General features: G+C 43.2%; 1 protein-coding gene across 5 annotated transcripts; it reads right to left on the reverse strand.

The window, feature by feature from the left end:
- Positions 1–231: 231 nt before the first annotated feature.
- TMEM196 (transmembrane protein 196) lies at positions 232–23,251 on the reverse strand. Of its 5 annotated transcripts, none has more exons than XM_081833937.1 (6): positions 21,845–23,248; positions 9,186–9,242; positions 6,233–6,487; positions 5,114–5,187; positions 2,892–2,973; positions 232–964 (listed from the first exon to the last, which is right to left on the reverse strand). In XM_081833937.1, exons 1-6 carry the CDS (start codon positions 22,001–22,003, stop codon positions 902–904), a joined length of 690 nt encoding a protein of 229 aa, XP_081690063.1. In that variant the 5' UTR covers positions 22,004–23,248; the 3' UTR covers positions 232–901. The 5 variants fall into 5 exon arrangements, with proteins under 5 accessions (XP_081690063.1, XP_081690064.1, XP_081690061.1 ...); XM_081833938.1 differs by having other exon boundaries at positions 21,857–23,247; XM_081833935.1 differs by having other exon boundaries at positions 21,839–23,246.
- Positions 23,252–26,812: the final 3,561 nt, after the last annotated feature.

Below are 26,812 nucleotides of genomic sequence, written 5' to 3' on the forward strand. Positions count from 1 at the left end.
TGGGTACTCAGTGCAACACTATTCCGTGTTAGGCGACAGAGATAGGAAGTGAAGTCGCCATCTTCCATTTAAAATAATCCAACATCCATGCCAGGAGACTGTTCCACTCTGTCAGGATGTGAGAGATTGTTTGTAGTGGTTAGGAGGTACAGGTCAGTCAAAATCAGGGTTTTTTGTTCCCATGTATCTTTCAGGATGATTGTGGAACATTTTCACAAATACTCTGAACTGTCACACTTTTAGATTTCTTTTTATTTGACATCTTGTATGAACAAATTATGAAATATACCTCACAAATTGGAAATATTTACAGTTTCTTTACAGCAAGGCATTGTTCAGGTTTTGACTTATGGCATCCTTAAAGCATTCTGTCTTTCAAAACAAAGACATCCGTGTTGTTGCAGCATACTCATAATTCATTCATTAGGCTCTGCATAGGAAAGGCGAGCCTTTCAAGTCTCATTTCCATTCCTGCCATTGTGCAATCCATTGTTTAAATGCTCTCCATTTTCACGTCTGTGGGTTGTTGTGTTTTAGTTTTAATTTCAGAAAATCGTCATAAGGCGAGCCCGAGTAAGAGTCTGAAAAATTCATTTTAAAATATGATCACAGCCATCCAAAAATCATTCAGACAAAGGAAGAAGAAAACATTAAGGACGTTATCACTACTGTGTATCGTCAAAATATGCAGTAAAATATCTTCAAATAACGGGAGAGAAAATCAAGACGAATCTCTGCAAGGAGATGCCACTGTGCTGTTGTTGTTTTCAGCTGTGAACTTATTGCCAATAAAAAGCCGCCATGTTTCCAGTGCCCTCTCTCAAAAGTCGCTACCATCTACATCTTTGCCTCTTAAAGAAAATCCTGAAAGTAGTTGTTCTTCTTGAAAACTGTAAACTGTTCAGTAGGCTCTTCCATTATAAATTAGGTGTGGGCCTCCATTACACATGTTGTCTGTCATTTCCTGTAAGCATAAAATGGGGAGTTATGATTAAAGACATTTTTTTTGTCAGCTTTGCATGTTGCTAATTAGCTAGTACAGATTTAAGCAACGTAAGGACTGAAGCTCACATCTGGCCTGTGCCAGATTTTCTTTCCTAGAATTTTTCCACCCAGAATGATCAGCCTATGGGTGCATTGCCACACAATGACAGTGTGGAGCTGCCAGACAATCTGTTCAATGAGAGATTGGATGACCCTGACTATTAGGAGTCAGCATGGTGTAGTGGTTAGAGTGTTGGACCATGACCTGGGAGACCAGGGTTCAAATCCCCACTTGGCCATGAAGCTCTAAAGATGTCCTTAGGCTAGTTGCTCCCTCTCAGCCTAGCCTACTCCCTACAGGGTTGTTGTGAAAATAAAATGAGGAGAAGGAGAACTAAGTACACCACCTCAAGCTCCTTGGAGGGAAAAGTGGCATAGAAAATAAATGAACATTTAATGAGCCGTCATTCTGATCTGTTTGTGAGATTAGAAGACATTCTGCTAAGCAAGTGTCATCCCAAGCAAGTGTCATTCCTCATCCCTTTGCTTATTAGGGAAAAGTTCTGAACTTTTGGAAATCAGGCTTGTTGTGTGAGGGCTCCAAATCAGCTTCAATTCCACAGCCTGAATTTCCTGGGGTATGATTGAATCCCACCCAAAAGAGTGACAGTCTGGAAGCGCCCTTAGTCATGGGTGTGGAAAAGCCTTGGTAGTTTGCGGCCCACAGGTCTGAGGCTGCTTCCCCGGCTCATCGGTTAGGGGAGCTTAATGCTGTGTAACATGATGTAATGAAAAGTGATTGTATGAGAGAGCTAGAAAAAAAACCCCAGACATTCTTCAGCCACCCAAATGGAAGGATGCTACGCACGGAAGCATAACAAAAGCTTCTTCACCAATCTTACCCATTCCAGCACAAAGGCAACAAGTTAAAATGAAGACATCCCTTGTACACCTGCAACTGATCTTGAAGCTTAGCTACTACCCCAAATGGCTATGAATTCAGAAGACAGTACACTTCTGAATACCAGTTGCAAGAAACCATGGGGAGAAGAGTGCTGTTGCCCTCAGGTTCTGCTTGCGGTCTTCCTATAAACATCTAGTTGGCCACTGGATTCTGGACTAGATGGACTGCTGGCTGGATCCAGCAGGCTCTTATGTTCTTAAGCTTGATGGCCTGGTTGTCACCCATCCCTCTAAGTTTTATGACTTGTCTGGTATTTTCCTGTGTTAAGCATCTGCCTCACTGCCGCTTTAACTTAGCTTTCACTTTCTTTTCATGGTGGCCCTCGAGCTCCAGTTCTCCTTAGGTCCTGATAGATTTCTGTTTCTCAACAACTTATATTTCACATTGAGATGTGGACCTACTTAAGGGATGTGGCTCATCTAGTTGTTTTACTCCAACTCCCATCATCCCTCACTATTGGCCATGGTGACTGGGGCTGATGGGAATTGGAGTCCAATGTCATCTGGAAGGCCCTAGACTCCTTATCTCCTCACCCCTGGTCTACTGACTTCTTTCTTCTTCATTCCCAGTGCTGTTGGGATCTGCCTCCTGGTTATTTCAACTCTCTTTACAGCAACAGGACATCTGCCCTTCCTTCACCCTAGACAGCAGATAGCATGTGACTGGAAAAAGTGTCTTTGACAAGCGGTAGCAGCAGAAACAACAACAACAACAACTTATTATTTATACCCCACCCACCTGGCTGGGTTTCCCCAGTCACTCTGGGCAGCTTCCAGCCAAATATTAAAAACACAATACCGCATCAAACATTAAAAAACTTCCCTAATGGTCGCCCTAAGCAGTTTCTTACAATAAATCTGTCTTGTTCTGTAATGCCCCATGGAAGAAATGGAACCTATGTTTGTATTATGGAAGAGATGACAATTGGGTCACAATTTGATACCTTGGTCTCTGCTGGGATTTCCAGGAAGGGCGCCAGATAATGTCGGTTGAGGTGAGGATGTGGTGATGTAGATACCTGTCTGCTGGGAAACAGAGTGAGATGAGTAAACTTAACATCCCTTCAGCCATTAAGCAGCCAATGGATGTCACCAGTGAAAGCCAGTATCATCCAGTAAAACAAATATTGGAGGAGGGCTCAGGAGCTCTTCAGTCAACCAAGTCACTGTGTTTGCTTAGGTTTCCCCATTTATAAAAAGGAAATTATGGAGCTCGCTTACATGATCAGCGATAACGGAGGGTGTATCAGTACTATGAGTACTATCACATTAAAATACAGGAGGAGGAGGAAAGTCCCTGATTATACCCATTATAACTGGATTCTGCCTCAGATATAACTTTTTATAGTGTAAACAAATCCAGACTTGTTGAAATAGTTGAAAGAGGAGAACAACTCAGGAGAGTTGTGAGGATGGATGGATAAAGGGCCGTTTTAGGCACTTCTCACATGGGAAGTGCAACATCATGGTTTTGTATCCTTTGTGAGCTATTGGGGGGGGGGTCTAAATTCTCAGTTCATTTGGGCTTCCGGTTCCGGTCTGCCTTAATGGAGGCAACACCCACTACAGCAGGAGATCGTTGCCAAAGGAAAAACAAGGATGATTGAGGGTAATTATCCTTGCAAGTTCGCCCCAGGGACAGGGGGGAATGGGCTTCACTCGCAGTTCATCTCAGTACTTGGCTCTTGCCAGGATATTAGCTCCACCCAAGGCACGATGAAGAAGAGCAACAACCAGGAAAAGATAGACATAATATTTTACAAGGACAGGAAGAAACATCACAGACAGAATAATTGCCACACACAGGAAGAGCAAGGAAATAGTTTGAATGTTTAACTGTAAATTTATAAATCATTTAATATGTCAATACAAATGGAAGTTGTTAATATAAGTTGTTGTATAAGGAATTGTTATTTTGACTGGAGTGTAACTGAAATTAATAAGACTTTGGAATGCAGAAATAAAGTAAATCATCAAGCCATCAATTCTAGCATGCGGTGGGGGGTCACCTAAATTATATAATTTGGCATCTGAATAATTAGTATTTGTATTTGTATTAGTAATTGTATTACTAATTTGTATTAGTAATTAGTATTAGTAATTGTATTAGTAATTGTATTAGTAATTGTATTATAATTTGGCATTGTTATAATGAGGCTATTATTGGATTATTGTAAATGAAAACTAATAAAAATTATTATAAGAAATAAATTCTCAGTACATTCATTCAAAAATGCTTACATAAAGTTAGCTATTTAAATTTTGCTTCTGAAAGTCAATATGATTATTGATGGTCAGTTTTTTTAATGAAATTGTTTAACTCATGACACTAAGCTTACAACTGTGCAGTGCTTTGTGGGGGTTTTTTCAGGGGGTACTCAAGGGTACACAGTACCAGCACCTCTTTTTGTTGTTAAAAAGTGTGGCACTTACTGTAACAATTTCATGGTGAGTACCGACACCTATTTTTCTAGAAAAAAAGCACTGCAACCGTGTCAGTCTAAATCAGGAAAGTGCAATGCAAAAAAGTGTAAGGTTTTTTTTGTTTTAAAAGATGATTTGGCTGTATGTGACAAGGGTCTGTATTTTAAGTGCATACTGATTTGAAAAGGTGTAAGTCAGTCCACCGGTACATTCAACAAAATGCTTATTTGGATGCCTATAGGCAGGAAGACAGGAGTGCCTGGCGTGCTCTGGTCCATGGGGTCACGAAGAGTCGGACATGACTACAACAACTAAACAACAACAACAATAAGGATCAATAAGTTAAATGAAGAACATACTTCCAACTCTAACATCTTACTGTGCAGTTTTCTGTGTCATGTTTCCTAGAAGTATTGTAAGTGAATAAAGACTTCTGGGGGTGATTTCAAAGCACCAACCAAGGACTCAGCTACATTAGTCAAAAAATAGTGCTTTGAATGTGTTATAAACATACAACACAAGATAGCGCTGGAGACCAAAAAAACCCCAAAAAACTTTGCGATTTTCCAAAATGTTTTCTTTCTTTTGTTTTAAAGATTTAATTTCTGACTTATTCATAGCATTTCCCCCCTGTGTGTAGATCCACCCCAAGTCTGATTATGCATTCCTGTAAGAAACTAAACTTGCTACAGAGTTCTTAAAAACCAAACCAAGCATTGTAGCATTCTATAATTTAGCATACCTTGAAGGTAACTCTGGTGTCGGGGGTACCACTGGGCAGCTGGGCAGGTCGGTTATTTCAATACCCCTCAATCTCTAATATAACAGTCACAAATGAGGCAGAGAAACAGGCAGCATGTCAGTATCAATATATAGAAAGTTGTACTTCCTGTACAGATGTACACAATCAGCAACTTCTGGCAATATACTCTAGTGCTGGACTGTACCTCTTTAGAGTATAGGAGCAGATGCCCAAGGGCATTCTCTTGCTAAGAATACCTTGTACATCCCCAGAAAGCCTGGCTCAAACCTCAAACCTGGTATGCAGGTTTTGTATGCTCTGGGAATATGTGGGGGAAATTCAGCCGTCTGATTCTTCCACCTGCAGTTTGAAGCAGTACAAACCAACAACACATCCATTGCATGGGGTTGCTGATTGTTCAGCTTGACCTCCAACTTTGGGGTGGAGTTCACCTGTGGCCTCCAGTGTTGTTGGGATCCGAGCTACCATCATTCCCAGCTCCCAATGATCAGAGACAGTGTGAGTTGTCATTCAAAAGGACATCTGGAGGGCCATGGGTTTTCCATCCCTGTCCCACATAGATTTAATCTTTGGACTCTCTCCATTTTACAAAGTACTAAGCAGGGGGAAACACTCAGGGCTTTTTCCCCCAGCCAAAAGTTGCCAAAACTCAGTTCCTGCACCTCTCAGGTGGGCACCATTGTCATTATAAGAGAATGACTGAGGTGTTCATGGTGATTTCCAGCACCTCTTTTTCTAGGAAAATATCACTGGAAACAATATTTCCATGCAACGAGGTGTGTCTGTATATTCACATTAATTAAGCAGGTTATTTAGGGAGTGCTAGACTTAGCGGCTAAGCATTTGTCTATCTTATACAATGGAACAATGTAGATAATTGACGCATTTTGTTGAAATGGGTGTACTGCGGAGATACGGTATCCAAAAATAGCTTTCTATAAGAGAACGAAGCGAGCACCAAACAGCAGTGTTTCATTTCCCAGTCCTTTGTAAAGCCGAAAATTGAATTCTTCCCCTTACTGCTGAACGAATATATTAGAACACAAGAAGAGCCTTCCGGGAAGAAACGCAACGGTTTGGGAAGACTGCCCAACTTACCTTCTCGCCCATTTCGTGGGAGTGATGCAGCGAGTGCTCTCTTTCTGAAAACATTCTTCTCTGCTCGTAGCTGGCGAGCCGACAAGTCAGCCACGAGGACAGAGTGCAGCCCCCAATGCCGATGCAAGCCAGGGACATGGAGGTGACATGCAAAGGATAGAGAGCTGAGGATTTCTTTGTCAGAGCCCGAAGGAACTGAAAATTTAATATTCCTCCAATTAGTCCACAGATACAGCAGGCTGAGAAAAGTATCATCTAGGAGGAGACAAGAAAGATCACGTTACCATGGACTTCTCGGCCAGAGAAGGCAATTGCGGTGCAGGGGAGCTAGAAAGCAGAGTGACGGACTGACGGATATATAGCCGCACGGCCCAAAACATTTAAATAAATAAATAAAACTCCCCTGGGCAGGTGATGACAAAGTATTTTGCAAACAATACTGTACTGGCCCGAACATAAGCCGCACACGAATATAAGCCGCAGCTTTAAAACTGGAGGGAGGGGGAAGAAAAGAAGAAGAAAAATACCCGAATATAACTCGCTCCCTTCCTTGCTGCTCCTGGCTGCATACTGGGGGGCTGCATACTGGGGGGGGGGAGCCGTGCTGCATTCCCGGTGGACTTTCCCCTTCCTCAGTCTCGGGGGGGGGGAGCTCCTGGTGCTGTTTGACCCACACTCCTAACTGCATACCGTAAGGTCGCAAATATAAGCTGCACGGTCAGAATTTGGGAGGAAAGTGTGGCTTATATTTGGGCCAATACGTTACAGTGGTACCTCAGGTTACAGACACTTCAGGTTACAGATGCTTCAGGTTACAGACTCCGCTAACCCAGAAATAGTACCTCGGGTTAATAACTTTGCTTCAGGATGAGAACAGGAATCGTGCAGTGGCGGTGCAGCAGGAGGCCCTATTAGCTAAATGGTGCTTCAGGTTAAGAACAGTTTCAGGTTAAGAACGGACCTCCAGAACGAATTAAGTTCTTAAACCCGAGGTACCACTGTATATGCAATGGGGATTCTTCAGCTGTGATGCCTGCATCATAGGGAGTTAGACCAGATGACCCTCTGGGCCCATCCCAACTCTACATTTCCAAGAATCTAGATTTTCCGAAAACCAACCATATATGATAAAAGACGGCCAAAAAGAACAAGAAAAATCTTCCTTGCCCAGAGGCAGCATAAAATGATGTACAGCCCAGATTCAAAACATAAATTTTAAAAGCCTAGGTGAATGAAATACAACAACTCTTCACCAGCCTCCCTGTGAGCCTCTCTAGGCTGCTCCACAGCTGAGGTACCACTACAGAAAAGGCCCTTTGCTTGATAGCCACCTGCTACACTTCACGTGGTGGGACACTCATAGCCATAGCAGGGCCTCTGAAGAAAATCAGGTAGGCACATGTGGGGGGAGGTGAGCTTTCATGGAAATACAGCTTTCGACCCCAGTTACACCCAGCATGTCAATGAACACATATATGAAAGGTGTAAGAAGTAGCTATGAGTTCTACAGAACTTCTGACACCTGTGTGTACATTTTCTTAGTATGTGTAACAGGGGTTGCCATTCTTTTGGGGCCTGTGGGCACATCTGCAAACCATAGAAACCATTGTGGGTACCACATACGCCACAGCCAGGCAGATTGGACAGCTTCTCATATTGGCTACCACAGAATGCTTCTTTCAAGCTTATTTTCAACAGGGGTCCACCTCAGATATCAAAAGCCAAGCTAAAGAGGAGCTTAGGTAAGATTGTCCTTCTTTGTTTTGCATCAGTGGGCTCTTTGCCATTATAAATCATAATATTAGATAACATCGGGCATTTTTTCAGCTGGAACTTGCCGGAACTCAATCCCGACACCTCTCAGGTGGGTGCCATTGCCATTATAAGGGATTACATTGCCATTGTAACTCACTCTACATGGGGCTGCCCTTGAGACTGACCCAGAAACTCCAGCGGGTGCAGAATGCCATGGCAAGACTCCTTACAGGGTCCTTGCCATGGGATCACATTCACCCGGTGCTATACCAGCTGCACTGGCTCTCGGTGGAGGACAGGATCAGGTTTAAGGTGCTGGTTTTAACCTTTAAAGCCCTATATGGCCTAGGACCTTCGTACCTACGGGACCACCTCTCCTGGTATGTCCCACAGAGGATCTTAAGGTCTTCAAATAAAAACATCTTGGAGAGCCCAGGCCACAGGGAGGTTAGGCTGGCCTCAACCAGAGCCAGGGCTTTTTCAGCTGTGGCCCCAATCTGGTGGAATGCTCTGTCACAAGAGACTAGGGCCCTGCAGGACTTGACATCTTTCTGAGATGGAGCTGTTCCACCAGGCCTTTGGCCAAGGCACAGTCTGATCTCCTCTCTCCTTCTATAATCCTCATAGAACTCTACCCCAATGGTTGCCATTAATTTGATTCTGAATCGATTTTAGAATGTATTTTAATTAATTGACTGTGATTTTATGTAAATTGTGCTATTTTTACTGTTGTTAACCACTCTGAGCCCGGCTTTGGCCAGGGAGGGCGGGATATAAATAAAAATTTTATTATTATTATTATTAACGAGGGAACGAGGCAAGTTCTGGCACCTCTTTTTCTAGAAAAATAGCACTGGATTACCTCATTCTTGCCAGAAATCTGAACTGACAGCTTTCAAAGAGCTTTCCCACCTCCTCCTTCCATTCCTTCACCCATTTTTCCTCCTCTTACACTCCTTCTTGCCCTCAGGGCTTCCCTCTCCTGTGGGATTAGGCCAAGGGAAGCACAGAATTAAACTGAATATTGCCGGTTGCTCACCTCTGGCGCAGGGTAGGAAAGTACCTACCTTTCCCAAGGGCCCTTTCCACTGTCCTTTTGGAGATGGAGCCTGGCGTCCTGCAGCAGTAAATAATTCAAGGCACACGGCAGTTTGCATTTCATCTATTGATACATAATACAAGTCATGCAAAAACTTACGACAAGTCCTGATTTTTTTTTGGCACACAGTATTCCACACGCTCCACAAAGCAGAAACTGTAACAAGAAGAAGAACATATGTCATAACTGAAAGTCTAGAACAGCAGCGTCAACTCTGCCGCGCTGTAAAACAATGAAAACCGTAGCAGAATATTCTTTTTTTAAAAAAAGCTGTGGCTATATCTAGATGACAGGATTACTCTTTCAAAAAACAGTTTTCAGACAAACCTCTTTGTATTTAGGAACAGCACAAACCAAATCCAAAATCCGCTGGGATGAGAGTTTGGATTCGGCAATCTTGGAGCCACATCAACTTCCCATTGCAGCCATCTTAAAAGGGGAACTTCTGAGGAGTTGTGCGAAAGGGAAAGGGGAGTCTTACACTTATTCAAAACCCTGTTCGGCTCCATCCTGTCATCTAGGGCCCAATCCTCAACACTTAGGCCCACACTCACCTGCAGACTCAGCCAGCAACAGCCCCTTCCAGAGGCTCCCAGATGGAGCTTGGAATGAGTCAAACTATGCCAACCTGTTACACTGATATTCTATAGTTAGGATTGCTCTGAAAGTCTCTTTCCAGGCCTGTTTGCAAGGTCAGCTACAGCCTGCCCTTTTGGCAAGTCATATCTATCCTTGAGTGCATGCAAAGTTATTCATATTTCCTATTAACCAGCTATTGAATGTTTCTCCTTTTGCAAAAATGTTTTGCAGTCATCCTTTTACTTTTGGTCAAAATGGTAGGGCTATGGATTCTACTTTTCCTTCTCAGTTCAGCCTTAAGAAATGACAACCAGTGGCAATAATGGTCATGAACCCAATTATACTTAATGTGGAAAAGTCAGCCAAATGCTACAAGTCAAGCATCTTCATGCACAGAAAATTTCAAACAGTGAATTTCAATAAATGAATCTGATGTACTTAGTGCAGAAACTGAAGCACAAAGTCTAAAACTGGGAATTTAGATTTCAGCACATTTTCCTGGGAATAAGCATCATTGAACATACTTCAATGGACTTCCAAGAATAGCTACATGAATCGCACTGCATGTCCAACTTGTTTCTTATTCTCAACAGAGAAATTGTAGAAACCCAAATTTAACCCCTCCACTTTACCACCATACAGTGCTTACACATGAAAACACTGTTTCACATTAACATTCAATTATTATTATTATTTTAAAATCTAGGGAAATTCAACTCATTCCACCTCATCCTCCTGAAAAAGTTCAATTCTGTTTCAAATGTCACCAGACCTAAATGCTGTCAGAGTGGTCTGTGGTCTGTAAATATTAATGGTTGGAAAACCAAGATGAACCCAGTGTGCTTGGTTATACCTAAGCCCAACACTGTGTAAGATGTCACACATGCATGGATACTAGTTGGTGTCACCACGTCTGAGTAGTTCTCTGGGCCCAGCAACCCACAATGCAGCAGTGGTACTTGCAACATGGCAAATTACTCTGTAGTGAAGTGAGGTTCACCACACTGGCTCTCTTGTTATGTCCCCCTCAAGCTTGGAAGCACTTCTGCTCTCTGGTGGTAGATGACTTGATGGAATGCAATCATTGATACACAGACACATCACAATTAGCTTTTCCGGTAGACATAGTCTAACCTCGGTGTAAGCTTTGTGTAGCTTAATTGAGCTGAATTCTCAATAAACAGGATGCCTGGAGGATTCCTTAGGTGATCAGTAATTTGGAACCATCTGTACCCCAAACTAACTACCTTGTGACGTAGGAAGAATCTCCACCTATAGCAGTGAGGCTACAGGCACGATAATACAGGAGAGCAGCAGCAAGACTCAGCTTGCCAATATCTTATAAAAAGGTCAGGGGTGTGCAGTGACTTAAAGTGCAGCTTAGGCAGGAAAGACAAAAGTAGGTGAACCAGGGATGAAGAATCTGGGGCCCTCCAGACATTGTTGGAATACACCATCCCTGACTATTGACCATACAGGCTGCAACTGATGGATGGAAAGTGGAGTCCAACATCTGGAGGACCACAGACTCCCCTAGTCACCCTTTTCTTCTCCAAACTTGGTTCTCACCTGCCAGCTTTCTTCCATGTTACTTTCAATTACAGAGCCCTACCAGGTGCAAAAGGGGGTGTTCAGCTCTCTCCTGGTGCATTTTAAAGCTCTTGCTCCATTCATTCATTCATTCGTTCATTCATTCATTCTCTCTCTCTCTCTCTCTCTCTCACACACACACACACACACACACACACATTTAAGGCTAATCCATGCTTCCTCTTGTCCTGCCATTTTTCCCCTGGGGAAAACCACTCTTTAGTGCTCAGTTGGAACAAACAGCAATTCAGGTTTTATCCGGATTGACATTTGCTCCTATTTAGAGCGAAAATGGGTTTTCCCTAGGGGGAAAGGAGCAGGGCAAGGGAGAAACCACTTGGACCCATGTGCAGAAAGTGTGGGTCAACTGGAAAATTGCTCACTCATTTTTTTTCTAGGCACATTTTCTGACACACATCATGTTTGGCCTGAAGCAACTACTTTTATCAGATATGATTCTCATCCTCTGCCCAGATTGTTTTAACTTGTGTATTACTCCAGTCCACATCCTCAGTCTGCATAGAAAGCATAGAAAGCAAGACATGTCACAATCTGCATAAACTCCAATTATGAATAAACTGTCATTGGATATTACTGGAGGCAAAAAAAATACATAAACGGTTGCATAAAGTTACTTGGGGAGGCCATTCAGGCCGAAATGTGCATTAATCCAATAAGTTTCTGATGTAGTTTGGAAATGAATTGCCTTTGTTCTGATCCACTTGAGCTTCTTAAACCAAAACGAAAAGACTGCCATAAATCCCCTTACAGGCAATTTCTTTCCTAGCGACTAAAATATATTCAGCCTGCAACCCGGGAAGTGCTTGGAAGATCTATTGAATGCTATGATTTGGCTGTCTGCAGATTCTTTGCTGGCAGAAAAAATGGGTCTGAAGCAGAGAGGGGAGGAACTGAGGCAAGGAGCCAGGTCTCTCCTTTTATAAACTGTGGAGGACACCCTCTGTAACTTAGGAAGCAGACCCTGAGACAGTAATAGGCTGGTGGAAAGCTAAAAATAAAATTGAAGATCATTGTACATAATACAGAGTACATAATACAGTCAGCCAATGATTTAGGGAATGCAATTGAAGTCAATCTTTGTTATGGGGCTGCACTGTCCATTAAGAAAGAGGTGCAAAGCTCGGGGGAAGCATTTATATCAGGTTTGGGGAAGCTTGGGTCCCCCAGATGTTGTTCAACTGTGTATCATCCCTGGCTATGAACCATGCTTGCTGGGGCTGATGGGAGTTGCAGTTCAGCAACATCTGGAGGGCCAAAGCTTTCCTACACCTGGTTTAGATCCTGGGCTACTGCTGCTTGTAGTGCCTTCCATAAGCGTTGCCCAGCTTGTCAGCCATATCCCTTCTTGGGGAGATGATCTCTGGCCACAGTTAAAACATACTCTGGCTACATCCAAGTTAGGTTGCTGCAAAGCACTGGTGTGGACCTTCCAGGCCACGGGCCTGCTTATGCTTATCAGGTCTTAGAGATTGGCCACCAGGCTATTTGGGGGGAATCTTAGAACCCTGCAAAGCGGAATATGCAGCCTTCCCACATGGAGATCGAACCTGCATTCTTGATGTTATCAGCACCACGCTCTAACCAACCGAGTTAAGCTATTTTGTGAAGCAGCATGTAAAAACCAAATATATAAATTAATCAGGGAGGTGAATCAGGGCACCCATGAATGAAGATCATGGAAGGGGGGGGTGTTCAGCCCTGCATCCCCACACCACCCATGATTCGCAAGATTCTGACTGTGGGATTCAGGTATGTGAGGACAGGCAGAGGAAAAAGAAAATGTATTATGGGAAGAAGAAGAAGAAGAAGAAGAAGAAGAAGAAGAAGAAGAAGAAGAAGAGGAGGAGGAGTAGTAGTTTGGATTTGATATCCTGCCTTTCACTCCCCTTCAGGAGTCTCAAAGCGGCTAACATTCTCCTTTCCCTTCCTCCCCCACAACAAACACTCTGTGAGGTGAGTGGGGCTGAGAGACTTCAAAGAAGTGTGACTAGCCCAAGGTCACCCAGCAGATGCATGTGGAGGAGCGGAGACGCGAACCCGGTTCCCCAGATTACGAGACTACTGCTCTTAACCACTACACCACACTGGCTCAAAGGAAGATGGTCTCCTTCAACCTTTTTGTAGTACTAGGAAGTTTGCTTGCCCAATGCCAAAGCTGTTGCAGCAGCTCTTTTCTGAGATGTCCCATTGCCTTTGCTCTTGGCTTCTGGCCACTCTGAAGCAGCAGCATTGTAAAGACAGAAAGCTTTAGAAACTCATCCCTCTTCCCATGCTCCCAAAAGTGACCGAAGTCCCTGGGCAGAAAAATGCATAGCATCAGCCTGCGAGTAACTGGCATAAAAGACATGTCTAGTGTAGATATTGATTTCCCCATGTAAAAACTATGCTTTCTATCCAGAAGAAGGTAACATACCCTCCAACATTTCTCCAATGAAAATAGGGAGTAATAATACTAATACTAATTTAATTATTTATATCCCACCCATCTAACTGGGTTGCCCCAGCCACACTGGGATGCTCCCAGCATATATAAAAAACATAATAAAACATCTAACATTTTTTAAAAAATAAATAAAAAGCTTCCCTATACAGGGCTGCCTTCAGGTGTCTTCTAAAGGTTGGCTCAGGGGTCTCATAACTCTATCCCCTCCAATATTTCTCCAGTGAAAAACAGCGGTGTCCTAAGGAAAAGGGGGACATTCTAGAATCAAATCAGAAACTGGGGGGGCTTCTGTAAATCCAGGACTGTCCCTGGGAAAGAGGGGCACTTGGAGGTTTCTGAGCTAATTGCTTCTAAGTTCTATTGAAATCAGTGACTTAGATCAGTTGTGACTAAGGTGCCCTTATTCACAGCTGCCGCTGCCTTTGGACTGCTTTTCTCTGAAGCAAGTCCGTGCAGCTGGGGCTGTGACTATACAGAATCCAAATCAGCAGATGGGATTGTGTCACACAAAAAAGGGGCTACCACACATCTGTGTCTCTTGTCTGAAGAGCACCTAAAATACCACTGATTTCATTCAATGAAATTAGGTGCAGCTAGTTTCTCTGTAAAGGAGCCTAACAGGGTTTACTGTAGGCAGACCGAGAGGTGACTAAACCAGAGAGAAGATTCAGAGAATGAATAATCATTGGATCAGTTTTGGCATTTGAATGTCACTCATTTGTCACTCATTTCAGAACTGAGTTTGGGTTTTCTGGGGTTTTCTGTATGAGTGATATAAATGCTTAACTGTCAATAAGTTAGCAGGTTTGCTTTTTGTGTGTTCTTGCTATTACATAAGGCTTCTTCCTTAATATTCGCACACAAGTTAGACTTTGGAGGGAGACGGGGGGGGAGGGGGAATGGTGCAGCCCGAACGATCAGAATCCCCACGCTGATCCACGTGGCAGTTCCCGAACCGTCCGCTGGCTGGATCTAGAAGGCAATTGGGCTGGATCCAGCCCCCAGGCCTTAGTCTGCCGACCCGTGATCTAAGAGAACAGATGCCAGGTTAGCAGAGAAAGTTGGCAAAGAGGAAGACTATGTCCAGCTTTTACCTTCAGGTACTCTCCCAGGTGTGGGACGTGGGTGGCGCTGTGGGTTAAACCACAGAGCCTAGGACTTGCCAATCAGAAGGTCGGCGGTTCAAATCCCTGCGACGGGGTGAGCTCCCGTTGCTCGGTCCCTGCTCCTGCCAACCTAGCAGTTTGAAAGCACGTCAAAGTGCAAGTAGATAAATAGGTACCGCTCCGGCAGGAAGGTAAACGGCATTTCCGTGCGCTGCTCTGGTTCACCAGAAGTGGCTTAGTCATGCTGGCCACATGACCCGGAAGCTGTACACCGGCTCCCTTGGCCAATAAAGTGAGATGAGCGCCGCAACCCCAGAGTCGGCCACGACTGGACCTAATGGTCAGGGGTCATATCTAAAGCTCTCAACAGCTTGGGACCAGTTTACTTGAAGGATAGCCTTACCCCATATGTGCCCACTTGATTGCTTAGATCTGTGGATCTAAGTATCACATGATGTATGTTTCACATCTACAAGGAATTGATCCCTCACTGTGGCAGCACCTACTCTCTGGAAGTCCCTGCCCATTAATGTTAGGTAGGAGCCTTCACTGTATTGTTTTCAGCACCTGCTACAAAATTTAAAAAAAATAAAAAATCAAACCTACCCATACATGTATTTTTAATATTTGCTTATGTATTAAAGTTACATTCTGCCTTTCCTCCCAAAGGAGCCCAGGGCAGCACATCATTTTGTTATGTGGTTTTACAGTAAACCCACAACTTATGTGCACTTAGCTTGTGCACATTGAGCTTTACGCACATGGGGATTTATTTTTTTTTTAAGGGGGTGGAAAGGAGACAGCTTTTTGGAGGAAATAACTTTGGCAATCCTGCCCACCACTGAACCCAATGCATTTTGACTATACACGATTTTGGTTTTAGTCATGATTTAGTATGAACATAATCCCGCATAGGCTGTGAGCTTCCTGCATTATGTATATTTCTTTTAAAACTTCTGGTTTTATTTTTGTTTGGATACCCTGCTTTTATCATTTGATTTGATCAGAATTGTTCAATGAACCTTTTATATTGTTTTATGTAAACCACTTAGATGTTTTTTTTTGTTGATGAAGCAGGATATTAAATCTCATTAATTGATTGATTGATTAATGAAATGGTTGGCATGAAGAGGATTGGCCAATCATACCCCCCTCCAGGAAATGACATCATCATCCTTGCTGTGCAATAAATGGTGGTGCTTCCTCCCTGGCCTGCTACGCCATGGTGTCAGGGCTCAGCCCAGAATCAGAGGAAGTGAAGAAGAGAGCAAGTGAGCGAGTGGGTGGGTGTCTCTGTTGTTAATGAACAGAGTGACTTCCAAGCACCACAGGGAACCACTGCCAGCAGCCCTCTCAAACATCTGAAATGAGAAGAAAGGCCTGTCTAGATCCTAGACAGTTTTTAGCCTGGGCACTTCTTGTTTGAGAAATCAAAACACTGAACTGATATGGCACTTTTGAAGTTAGTAGCTAGCACATCCACTACCACTGATGTGACTTACATAATTCAGGATTATTATTATTTTTTAAAGCAGATTTATTATTCCTTTTTGGTGGATGCATGCTTGCATGCCTTCCTCTGTGTGTAGAGGCAATTTGTATGCATGCTGTCACTCTCTTCGCAGTGTATGCCTGTGTGCTCAACACGCTCGTGCAATTGGTTCTGCCGTTTCTATGGAGAACCAGCTCATTCCGTGTGAGTAGTAGATTTTTTAAAAAGTCAAATCTAGCAGCAATTCTATTCACCTCAAAGGACTAATTACACCTCACATTGTATGACTATGACAAGTAATACAAGTGGAAAGGCATCCAGGATACAACGGCTGGATTCAAAGAATTTTTGTATTTCAGTCTTTTATCCACTTGTATAACTGAGAGGACAGACATATCACAAGCAAGATAAGGGTCTCCACACAGATGAGATTAACTGAGTGATTGATTTTAGGTTGTTGCCATATAACTAGACTCTTCTTCCAGTATCTGTTGCCTTAAGTGAAACTGATTTCTTATAGAGTGAGAACCATGCCAAATTTCAATGCCAGAAAAATTAGGTGAACAGAAGCAGATCCATAATATATTTTAACTACATATTTTAATGTATTTCTTTTCTTTCATTTCTCTCTTCTCGGATATATTAACCTTTCTGCTCTTGAGCTTGGAAAACTCATTAGCTCTCACATTTGTAATTAGTGTTACCATTCTGTTCTGAGGTCCCTTATTGGAGTAGAGCGCTATATTTTGACAGTCCAAATTCCTTTTAATCAAACATGTACAGAGCAATCCCACACATGTCCCACTGTGGTCAATGGAGCTTGCTCCCATATGTTTGCATAAGATGACTCTTACGTCTTGTTTCCAAAATACTTTGGGTTCAGAAGTCCCAGGTTCACTTAAAAGACAGCTGGTAGATGAGCTGACAAGATATTCACCCAAGCCCTTAGCGTCAAAACCATACTGAACTAGATTTAGTACCGTATGAGACAGCTTCATATCTTTCTAAGTGTGGGCTACTCTCATCCAAGCAAAGCCATGAATTTTTAGCATCTTTGGACCATCCTTGGTACCAAGGATCTTCCAGGTCTAATATCCCTATCATGAATACAGAGATGAGCACCCTCCAAATGTTGGTCTGCAGTTCCCATCACCCATCACCATTGAGCATTCTGGTTGAGACTGATGGGGGTTGGGAGTCTAACAATATCTGGAGAGTCACAGGTCCCCCCCCCATCCTATATGGTATGACTGACGTCGCTCCCATTAAATATAAATAATATCTGGTTTTTTTAAAATAATGTTTTTCATGGTTGCAGCCAGACAGTCTTCTTTGGATTATGTACCAAAGTAAGCAAAACCCTACAATTCTTATATGGCTTTTCTGCCCCAAGATTTCTAAATCAATTTAATGATGCCAACATTTTTTAGTGTTCTTGCTCCACCCAGATGTCTTGGGTATTCAGGAAGTGTAATAGGCTTTGTCTACCACATCTTTTGATATTACTTGTAAGTAAGATATAGCCAATTTCTGCAAGAATATGCCCAATACCTCAAAGTCTGCATCTCACAGTATGTTTCCAACTGGCCTTCAGTTATGAACAAGTTTCCACTCATACATGACCCTTATCATTATGGAGGCAATTAGCACTGACTATTTGAGCAGTTCCATTGATCTTGGTGGGTCTGCTACTAACCATGAACCAATTTTTTTAATCCATGAAGGCAGTTAGCAATAAAACTATCTTGTGCATCAGAACTCTGCACAAATGTGACCTCAATTTCAATAATGGGCTTGTTTATGCAAAAAAAATACTGCTGTGGACTGGAGTCCACATATTGCAACTATGGCTATACTGCATACCATTGTTGTCAATATAAATTGGTTTACAGCAATGAGAAGGTATAAACACCAAAATTATGGAATCCCAAAGTTATGAAACACCCTCCCTAAGGAAGTCTGCCTGGTCCCATTTCTGCTCCCCTTGTGAAAATATATTTATTACAGTTGGCTTTTGAGATACTTTTTAACTGTATCTGAATTACAGGGTAACAATGTTGGGGTATTTTTTTAAAACCTTTACTGGCAGTGATGGTGCATTCAACTGCTATTCTCTGCTTTATAAATGTTTCGCCACTTTGAGTGTTCTTTTAAAATAGTAAAGGTGGCTAAAGGTGCCTGGCAGTAAACAAATAAAAGCAAATATATCATTTGGCAGCTTAATAGGATATTGTGGTTGGTGAGACAATATGTGTAATAGAGATGTGCATGATTTCAATCTACACAAAGCAGGATATTCTGAGCTAAGGTTTCCATAGTAACCTTCCCTTTAGCCACTTATGTGTGAAACTGGGCTCCCATCTAGTTGCAGCTATTTGGAGACAGAAGTGGGTCAAAGGCCTTTAATTAAATTTCCATGTTATGTTATTTTTAGGAAGAGTGTATAAAAATCAGCTTTCCTCTAATGGGTTGCTCTTCAGAAGTTTGAAGCAATTCATCCCACCCTACCTGACTTATTCTCCCTCTGATACCTGAAATTATTGCAATTAAAACAAAACCATTCAGTTTCAAGCCTAATTCTGCAGTTATAAGCATGCTTACTTGGACATGAATCTCGATGAATTCAATATGGCCTTCTTCAGAGCAAATATGTCTAAGATGAGATTGTTAGTCCAACCACAGAGCACATTTACAGAACAGACACAGTGGTCTCAGAAAGCTTGCTGCGCCATTGATAGGGTTACAACCTGGCCAGTGTCATGTGGGGAAGCTGACTGTATGAATTAGCTCTCAGAAGCCATTGAGTAGGGTACATCTAACTGCATCAACCAGCTCATACCCCTTGCAGTTCTTGAAAAAGGCAGAGATCTCACCCTTGTGGGAAAACAATGACAGTTTAGCAAAGGTAGGCTTGAAACCAAATACTTGAGGATGCAATCACAAAACCATACAGCATGGCACATTTTTAAGTTAGGCATCCACCCAGAACCCAGGCTTATGGAAATGTCCTATACGTCCTGTATGTTGTGTACCCTGCTCTGTGTGTACTATCCACGTGGAACAAGGTAGCTGCAAATTAATATGGTTGGATGACTCCATCATGAGTTTTAACCATGTTCTAGATCAGGCTGTTCATATATCATTTTTTTTAAAGGTGTACTCATATCGGTATGCACAGAGGCAACTAGCAAGGAAGCCCAGAAATAGATTAAAAATATGCGAGATCCTTACCCAATAAAACTTCGTAATAGTATAACATTTCCAGGCTCACACTGAGGCAGGAAACCCTCTAGGCTAATATGAATCTGCACCTAATTATCTAATTGTCTATACCTATAAAATTATCAGCATCAGTATTTTTTATCCACAGCTGCTTCTTCAGCTGAGCACTGCCATTCAAAGGTTTAATGATTACTCCTAGTCTGACAAAAGCCATAGGGTTGAAGCCAACCCAAGTTTGTTGGAACTTAAGTCCCATTGATTTCATTGGGATCTAAGTGCAAGTAATTTGGGTTGGAGCCAACCTGCTCTTCAGAAAGCTATACCTTCCCACACACATGCCCACTATTATACTCAGGCCACCCGAAAGTGTGAAATTGTGATTCCCAGCTCTTACCACAATCTATAAGTGCTTCTTCTATGGCTCAGCAGCTTAATTAATGTGGTGCTGTAACTTTCCAAGATACATGTACTAATATATAGGTAAATGTACTAACTAGACATTTCAACACAGGAATATGCAGCTATTTAGTCTAAAATCAGAGGAAATGGTGCACTTTCAAAACACCTTGTGCATCATTTCTTTTCTTTGACCAATATATGTCTATATGATTCTAATATTTTTCCACTTTGTTTCTCTTTAAGTTTTAAAGTTCTTATTCAGTTAAAATTATGAATCCTAATACAGGTCACATTTGCTTTGCTTTCTAATGATTTAAACAGAACCAGTGAAGAAATATACCTTGTATGCTATGCTTTTTATACAAATGCAAGTGAAATCATTGGTCAGCATACCCCACTGTAACCTAACTAATTTCAGCTGAAAACTCCAGTGCTACTCCATGATGGCTGCATTGATGATTATTACCATGCACCACAATGTTAGCCATGCTGGGCATAACATTGAAAGTTACACATACGTCAGTCCTATCCCACTTAATAATGTAATGATTTAATAATGTAACTGAGATTTAAAATTCAATTAATCTGAATGGGAATTAAACCTACTTAGTTTTGTTTGGGTTGCACCAAATTCCATTTAAATTAATAGGACTGGTTTCCAAAAAAATATGTTTAGGGGAAGGGTGCCTAAAGCTGAGCTCTGAAGCACATTGGATCCCAGTCTCATGAATTGCAATAGAAAACAGTACAATGTACTTTCATTCAACAAATAGTTACAATGGATGGAGGAGGAGGAGGAGGAGGAGGAGGAGGAGGAAGAAGAAGAAGAAGAAGAAGAAGAAGAAGAAGAAGAAGAAGAAGACACCCTCTATTGAAGCTGAGGTGTCAATCTTTGATTTACTGATATTTAAAGTGGTGGTGGTGGTAAGTGATTTCAACCAAACAACATATGATGTCAAAATGAATTGTGAATATGCTTGAATGTTGACTGACTTTGTCCACATTTTCAGTTCCTGGTAAAATCCTGACTAAAAGATGCAGTTGCTCTATCCTGATCACAATAAAATGATGTAATGCTGCAAGAATATGCTTCCTTTTCATTCTTTCAGAAATATGCAGTCTAAGGCATGTCCTTGGCATCATTTGGAAATACCTTTTCTGTCTTTGGACTACCACCTGGTCCTTTGCACAATGGTGCAACTAGATAATTTTAGACATAAACATCTGGTGGGGGGTACTGGCTTAAGATGGCAATGTGCATTACTTCGCTTACTTCCAAAGTGTTAAGCCACCCCTGTTCCATTTGGGAGTCTTCTGCCTATTCTGCTGCATGGGATCCTGGAATTCTGCCTGCCCACCCACCCACCCCTTATACCAAGTCAGACCATTGGTTCATGTAGCTCAATATTATCTGCTCTGACCTGGGGCTTCAGGTAGGAGTTTTCCCAGCCCTACCTAGAGACACTTGGGAGCTGCATGCATGATGAACACTCTGCCACTGAACTATGATCAGTGAACTATGATCATGCCACTGAACTATGATCATGGCTTTGCATGGAACAGGGCAGCTGGAAGAGTTTTACACCCCACTGTAGATTTTTCCATGGCCAAAAGCATGGCCCAGTGTTCTGCAGGTATAAATCTGATGAAGGCTGCGGTGGGGTGTGAGATTTTATGCTAGAGGGTTCAAATAAAGTTCAGGTTATATTGTCCTAAAATAGGTTGGGAGGGGAGGGGAGGGGAGGGAAGAAAGGAAGCAGTCTATACACATGGATCATGCAGATATCAAGAGTCCACTGAGCATGCAAGCTAGAGAAAGGGCCGTATGGAAAATTAGCACCCGCTGAGCACAACATCATCACCATCAAGAGTTAAAGAGAGAGTGAAATGGCTAACGTACACACACCCCGCTCCATACCGGAGAAGAGTCTCCCAGCTGAGGCGCACGCTCGGAAAGAGCCAGGCTGAAGCTGACCGCCCCCACGGCCACGCTGGAGACCCCCAGCCCTATCTCCAGCACGGAGAGCACCAGGAGGCCTCCGATGATCTGACTGCTGGTGCACATCCTCGCTCGGTCATCGTTCCTACCAAATCAGCTCCGAAAGCGACGCATTCGCCTTCTCCAAGGGGAAGGGAAGAGGGAGGAGAAGGGCTCTCCCCTCCGCGGCAAACTTTTGTCCTCTTCTTCAGCAGAAGCGGCCAGGCATATAGCCACAACGGTGAAGGCCTGATGGCCTCGAGTCTGGGCGTGCTTCTCTCTCCAAGCCGGGCCGGAGATCCTAAATCTGGGTGCGCCTCCAGCTGATGGATCGGGGAGGTGGATTTCTCGCGCTGCTCGGTGCTGGGCGTCGAGGAAGCCCGGAGCGGATAAAGCGCCGCTGCCGCCACGCAGAGCCCGAAGAAAGCTTCAGCGGGGAGCTGTCCGAGGTGCTGATTCCTCCTTCCCCAAACCTCCCCGACGCGCGCTCTCCAGACGCTTCCTGATCACACGACTCTCCTCAGCGGTGGCATCGATCTCGTTCTCCTTTGGGGTGTCTGTCTCTGCCTTGCTCTCTCTTTCTGCGGACGCTGTATAATAAGAGTCTGGATATCCTTGAGGCTGGCGAAGGCAGATTAAATTCAGCACCACACTCCTCTCCTCTCGCTCTCAGCTGGTGTCTTCTCCAGAAAAGAGAGAGGGGGGGAAGCGACCTTGTCTGAGCGCCTCCTTCGCTCTCATTGGAATGACCTCGCTAAGAGTTGGCTGGAGGGAGGAGACGCCGAAGGGGGAAGCCCAGCCCTAGCAAGAATTATGCATGAGCCTGGACGCGGCAAGTTCACAGCAGCCCCGACACAAGCGCTCACGCCCAGCGCTTTGAACCAACCCCAGCGACGACGACGCTGGTATAATTCTGTATAATCTATGGGGTGCAAAACTGCAGGTCTCTTTGGTGCATTGTGTGAGGGAAGAGCAGTGGTGGAGTCAGGTAATTTTTGACACAGCCCCCCCAACCCAACCCAGACCTTTCTTACTGGGGTTCCTCCTCTATAGATGGTAATCTGGTGGGTTCTCCCCCCGCCGCGCTTATGTTCAAATGTGGTAAGCAAGTCCTGCTGGTTTTGCCCACCCACACTGAGTGGGACCCCAGGCTTCTGCCCCAAAGTCCTGCCCTGACAGTACCATTGTACAAGAATCAGTCAGATAATGCAATACTTTCCCCATACCTCCATTCCAGAAAGGATTGGTCTTTTAAAATATATGAAATATTGGGAAAGTGTTGGAGTTATGTAACATCTCTTCTTCTGGTTTCAACATTCACAGTTACCAATAAATACACATCAATAATGACATATATAGCCTGCTTCCCCCATTCTGATTCTAAGGCTATTAAAAATAAAACAATTGAAATATTTAAGTGGGATTACTTCCAGATGGAATGATTTTCATAGCATATAGCAGGCTGAGGGTAACCCTTGGGCTCAGTGTTAGGGCATTGGTCTCATGTGTGATGGTCTTAGGTTCAATCCTTGGCCTCTCTAGGTAGAGTTGGCCAGTGCAGTCCCCCTTCATCTTGCAGGAGAATCAGGGCCATGAGTATGGCAAGGCCTTCTGCGAGGCAGTGTGGTGGCCTTCCAGGCCTCCCATAGCCGAAGGATCCAGCTGAAGGATCAGGGCCACAAGGATGGCACGGCTTTCTGCTAAGCCACACGGCACCCTTCAAGGTCTCCTGTGGCCGGCGCTGCCCCCATCATCTGGTGGAAGGATTGGGGCTGTGAGTATGGCAAGGCCTTCTGCTATGCAGTGCGGTTGCTTTCCAGGCCTCCCATAGCCGGCGCTACCCCCCTTCATCCGGTGAGAGGATCGGGGCTGCGAGGAAGGTGTGGCTTAAATGTGGTTAACAGGATTAAATGTGGTTAAAAAGGTAAAATACCTAGGGGTGTACCTGACTTCTAAAAACTTGAATTTGTTTAAGGACAACTATGAGAAATGTTGGTCAGAAATTAGAAGGGATTTGGAAATTTGGACAAGACTAAAACTTTCCTTGTTAGGCCGAATAGCAGCTATAAAGATGAATGTTTTGCCGAAAATGTTATTCTTGTTTCAGACCCTGCAGATTGTGGACAAAGTGGTATGTTTTGGAAAGTGGCAGAAGGATATCTCTAAGTTCGTTTGGCAGGGCAAAAAGCCCCGAATTAAGTTTAAAATACTAACAGATGCGAAAGAAAGGGGGGGATTTGCCCTGCCAGACTTGAGGTTATATTATGAATCTACAGCCTTCTGCTGAATGAAAGATTGGTTTTTGTTAGAGAACACCGATGTCCTAGATCTGGAAGGGTTTGATAATGCTTTTGGGTGGCATGCGTATTTGTGGTATGACAAGGTTAAAGTTCATAAAATGTTCAAAAACCATATTGTTAGAAGAGCAATTTTTATGGTCTGGACAAAATATAAAGACTTATTGGAGAGCAAAACACCAAGGTGGCTTTCACCGGCGGAGGCCAAGGCACGTAAGAGACTTAACATGGAGGCCTACTGGCCAAAATATTGGGAATTAATTGAAAAAGATGGTGACAATTGGAAGCTGCAGAGTTTTGAAAGTGTAAAAAGCAAGGTGCGAGACTGGTTGCATTATGCTCAAATTCGGGAAATTTTTAAAACAGATAAAAAGGTTGGGTTTCAGGTGGATAAATCGAAATTAGAGACAGAATTGTTAGAACCTAAAGACAAATTACTTTCAAGAATGTATAACTTGCTGCTTAAATGGAATACACAGGATGAGACAGTTAAATCCGCCATGATAAAGTGGGCACAGGATATTGGACATAACATTATGTTTGAGGACTGGGAAAGGCTATGGACCACCGGATTGAAATTCACGGCATGTAGTGCCCTGAAAGAAAATATTATGAAAATGATATACCGGTGGTACATGACCCCAGTCAAGCTTGCTAAGATATATCACCTGTCTGATAATAAGTGCTGGAAGTGTAAAGAGGCGGAAGGGACATTCTTTCATCTCTGGTGGACATGTCCGAAAGTGAAGGCCTTTTGGGAAATGATCTATAATGAGTTAAAAAAGGTATTTAGATATACCTTGCCTAAGAAACCGGAGGCCTTCCTTCTGGGCATTGTAGACCAGAATGTGTTAAAGAAGGATAGAACCTTTTTTATGTATGCTACAACAGCAGCAAGAATTCTCATCGCAAAGTGTTGGAAGACACAAGATTTACCCACACTGGAGGAATGGCAGACGCAGTTGATGGACTATATGGAACTGGCTGAAATGACTGGCAGAATCCGAGACTTGGGAGAAGAAACAATGGAAGAGGACTGGAAAAAATTTAAGGACTATTTGCAAAAATATTTTAAGTTGTATGAATGTTAAGAAAATGCACTTTTTAGGAAATATTAGCCCCAGCAATGGTAATCAGGTGAAATGAAAACTAAGGCACAAGAAGATAGAGGTGAAATTAAGAAAATTTTTTATTGCATTATGTTTTAATCACAATACATAAGATCATGGTTATAATAATTTTGACTTTGGTAACATGATGAATTGAAAGATACAATAAGTAATGAAATAAGATAATAAATAGCTGAAGACTTTGTATTATGAACATTGGGTTACAAATATACTGAAATGGGTAACATGACAAAATGAAAGATACAATAAGTGATGAAATAAGATAACAAAATGCTGAAGTTGGTATTATAAATAATGCAGATTCGGGAAGATGTGGGGAAGTCCAAAAGATTCTGTAAAAGACATATGATTTATGAAACTCTTGTATTTTTTTTTTTTGTTCTTTTTCCTATTCTGTAAAATTAATAAAAAATTTAAAAAAAAAAATGAGTATGGCAAGGCCTTCTGCGAGGCAGTGTGGTGGCCTTCCAGGCCTCCCATAGCCGAAGGATCCAGCTGAAGGATCAGGGCCACAAGGATGGCACGGCTTTCTGCTAAGCCACACGGCACCCTTCAAGGTCTCCTGTGGCCGGCGCTGCCCCCATCATCTGGTGGAAGGATTGGGGCTGTGAGTATGGCAAGGCCTTCTGCTATGCAGTGCGGTTGCTTTCCAGGCCTCCCATAGCCGGCGCTACCCCCCTTCATCCGGTGAGAGGATCGGGGCTGCGAGGAAGGTGTGGCCTTCTGCTAGGCCGTGCAGTGGGCTTCCAGGCCTCCCGTAGCCAGCATGACCCCCCTCGTCTCACAGTGGCCAATCGCATACCTATGGGAAACCTGCAGGTAGGAATGGAGCACAGGTACACTCCCCCCCTTTGTTTCCAGCAACTGGTATTCAGAAGCACTGCTGCCTCAAACTGTGGAGGCAGAGCATAGTCATCATAGCTAGTAGCCTTTGATACCCCTGATCATAGCTGCAAGTGGTGTCCTTGGCTAAGACTCCATGACCAAGTTCTCCCCAGGAAGTCAGAACCTTATGAAAGAGGAATCAACTTTTCTGCAATGTGCCTCACAGATTGTGCGGGATATTGCTGCCTCCTATATTTGAAGGTGTGCCAGTAAGTAAAATGACTTGTAAGTATTCCAGCTTGCTGATTGAACGGGTACATTTGTCCTTCATCGTTCCACTGTTGTTCTATATAGCTTATGTACTGAAAACACATGACGAACACTGAAGGAACAAAGAAGGGCTGGCAAGAGCCTGTGAGAGTCAAATCACAGCAAGATGTGTATAGGTGTATATATGGTTCTCATGCAGATATGCATATCATAATATTTCAGATACCCACCACCTCTCTGCAAATCATATTGTGTCTGGACTGCAACATCAGGCTGCAGGCAGGGGCTCACATGAATTCATGCTCCTCCATTCAAAAGAATTCCATCTACATGGAAAACTAAGAGCAGAGTTAATGTCACAGAGCTATCTCCCT

The sequence above is a fragment of the Podarcis erhardii genome (assembly GCF_964252035.2).
Source record: "Podarcis erhardii genome assembly, chromosome: 12".
NCBI lineage: Eukaryota > Metazoa > Chordata > Lepidosauria > Squamata > Lacertidae > Podarcis > Podarcis erhardii.

Excerpts from the sequence above, each read along its gene's own strand:
- TMEM196 (XM_081833935.1), bottom strand. The coding sequence starts at position 22,003 with ATGTGCACCAGCAGTCAGATCATCGGAGGCCTCCTGGTGCTCTCCGTG. Across the intron at positions 9,243-21,838 it reads CGGTATGGAGCGGGGTGTGT|TTTCTGCTTTGTGGAGCGTG; the intron begins GTACGTTAGCCA and ends TTCTTGTTACAG. Across the intron at positions 2,974-5,113 it reads ACACCAGAGTTACCTTCAAG|CAGACAGGTATCTACATCAC; the intron begins GTATGCTAAATT and ends TCTGTTTCCCAG.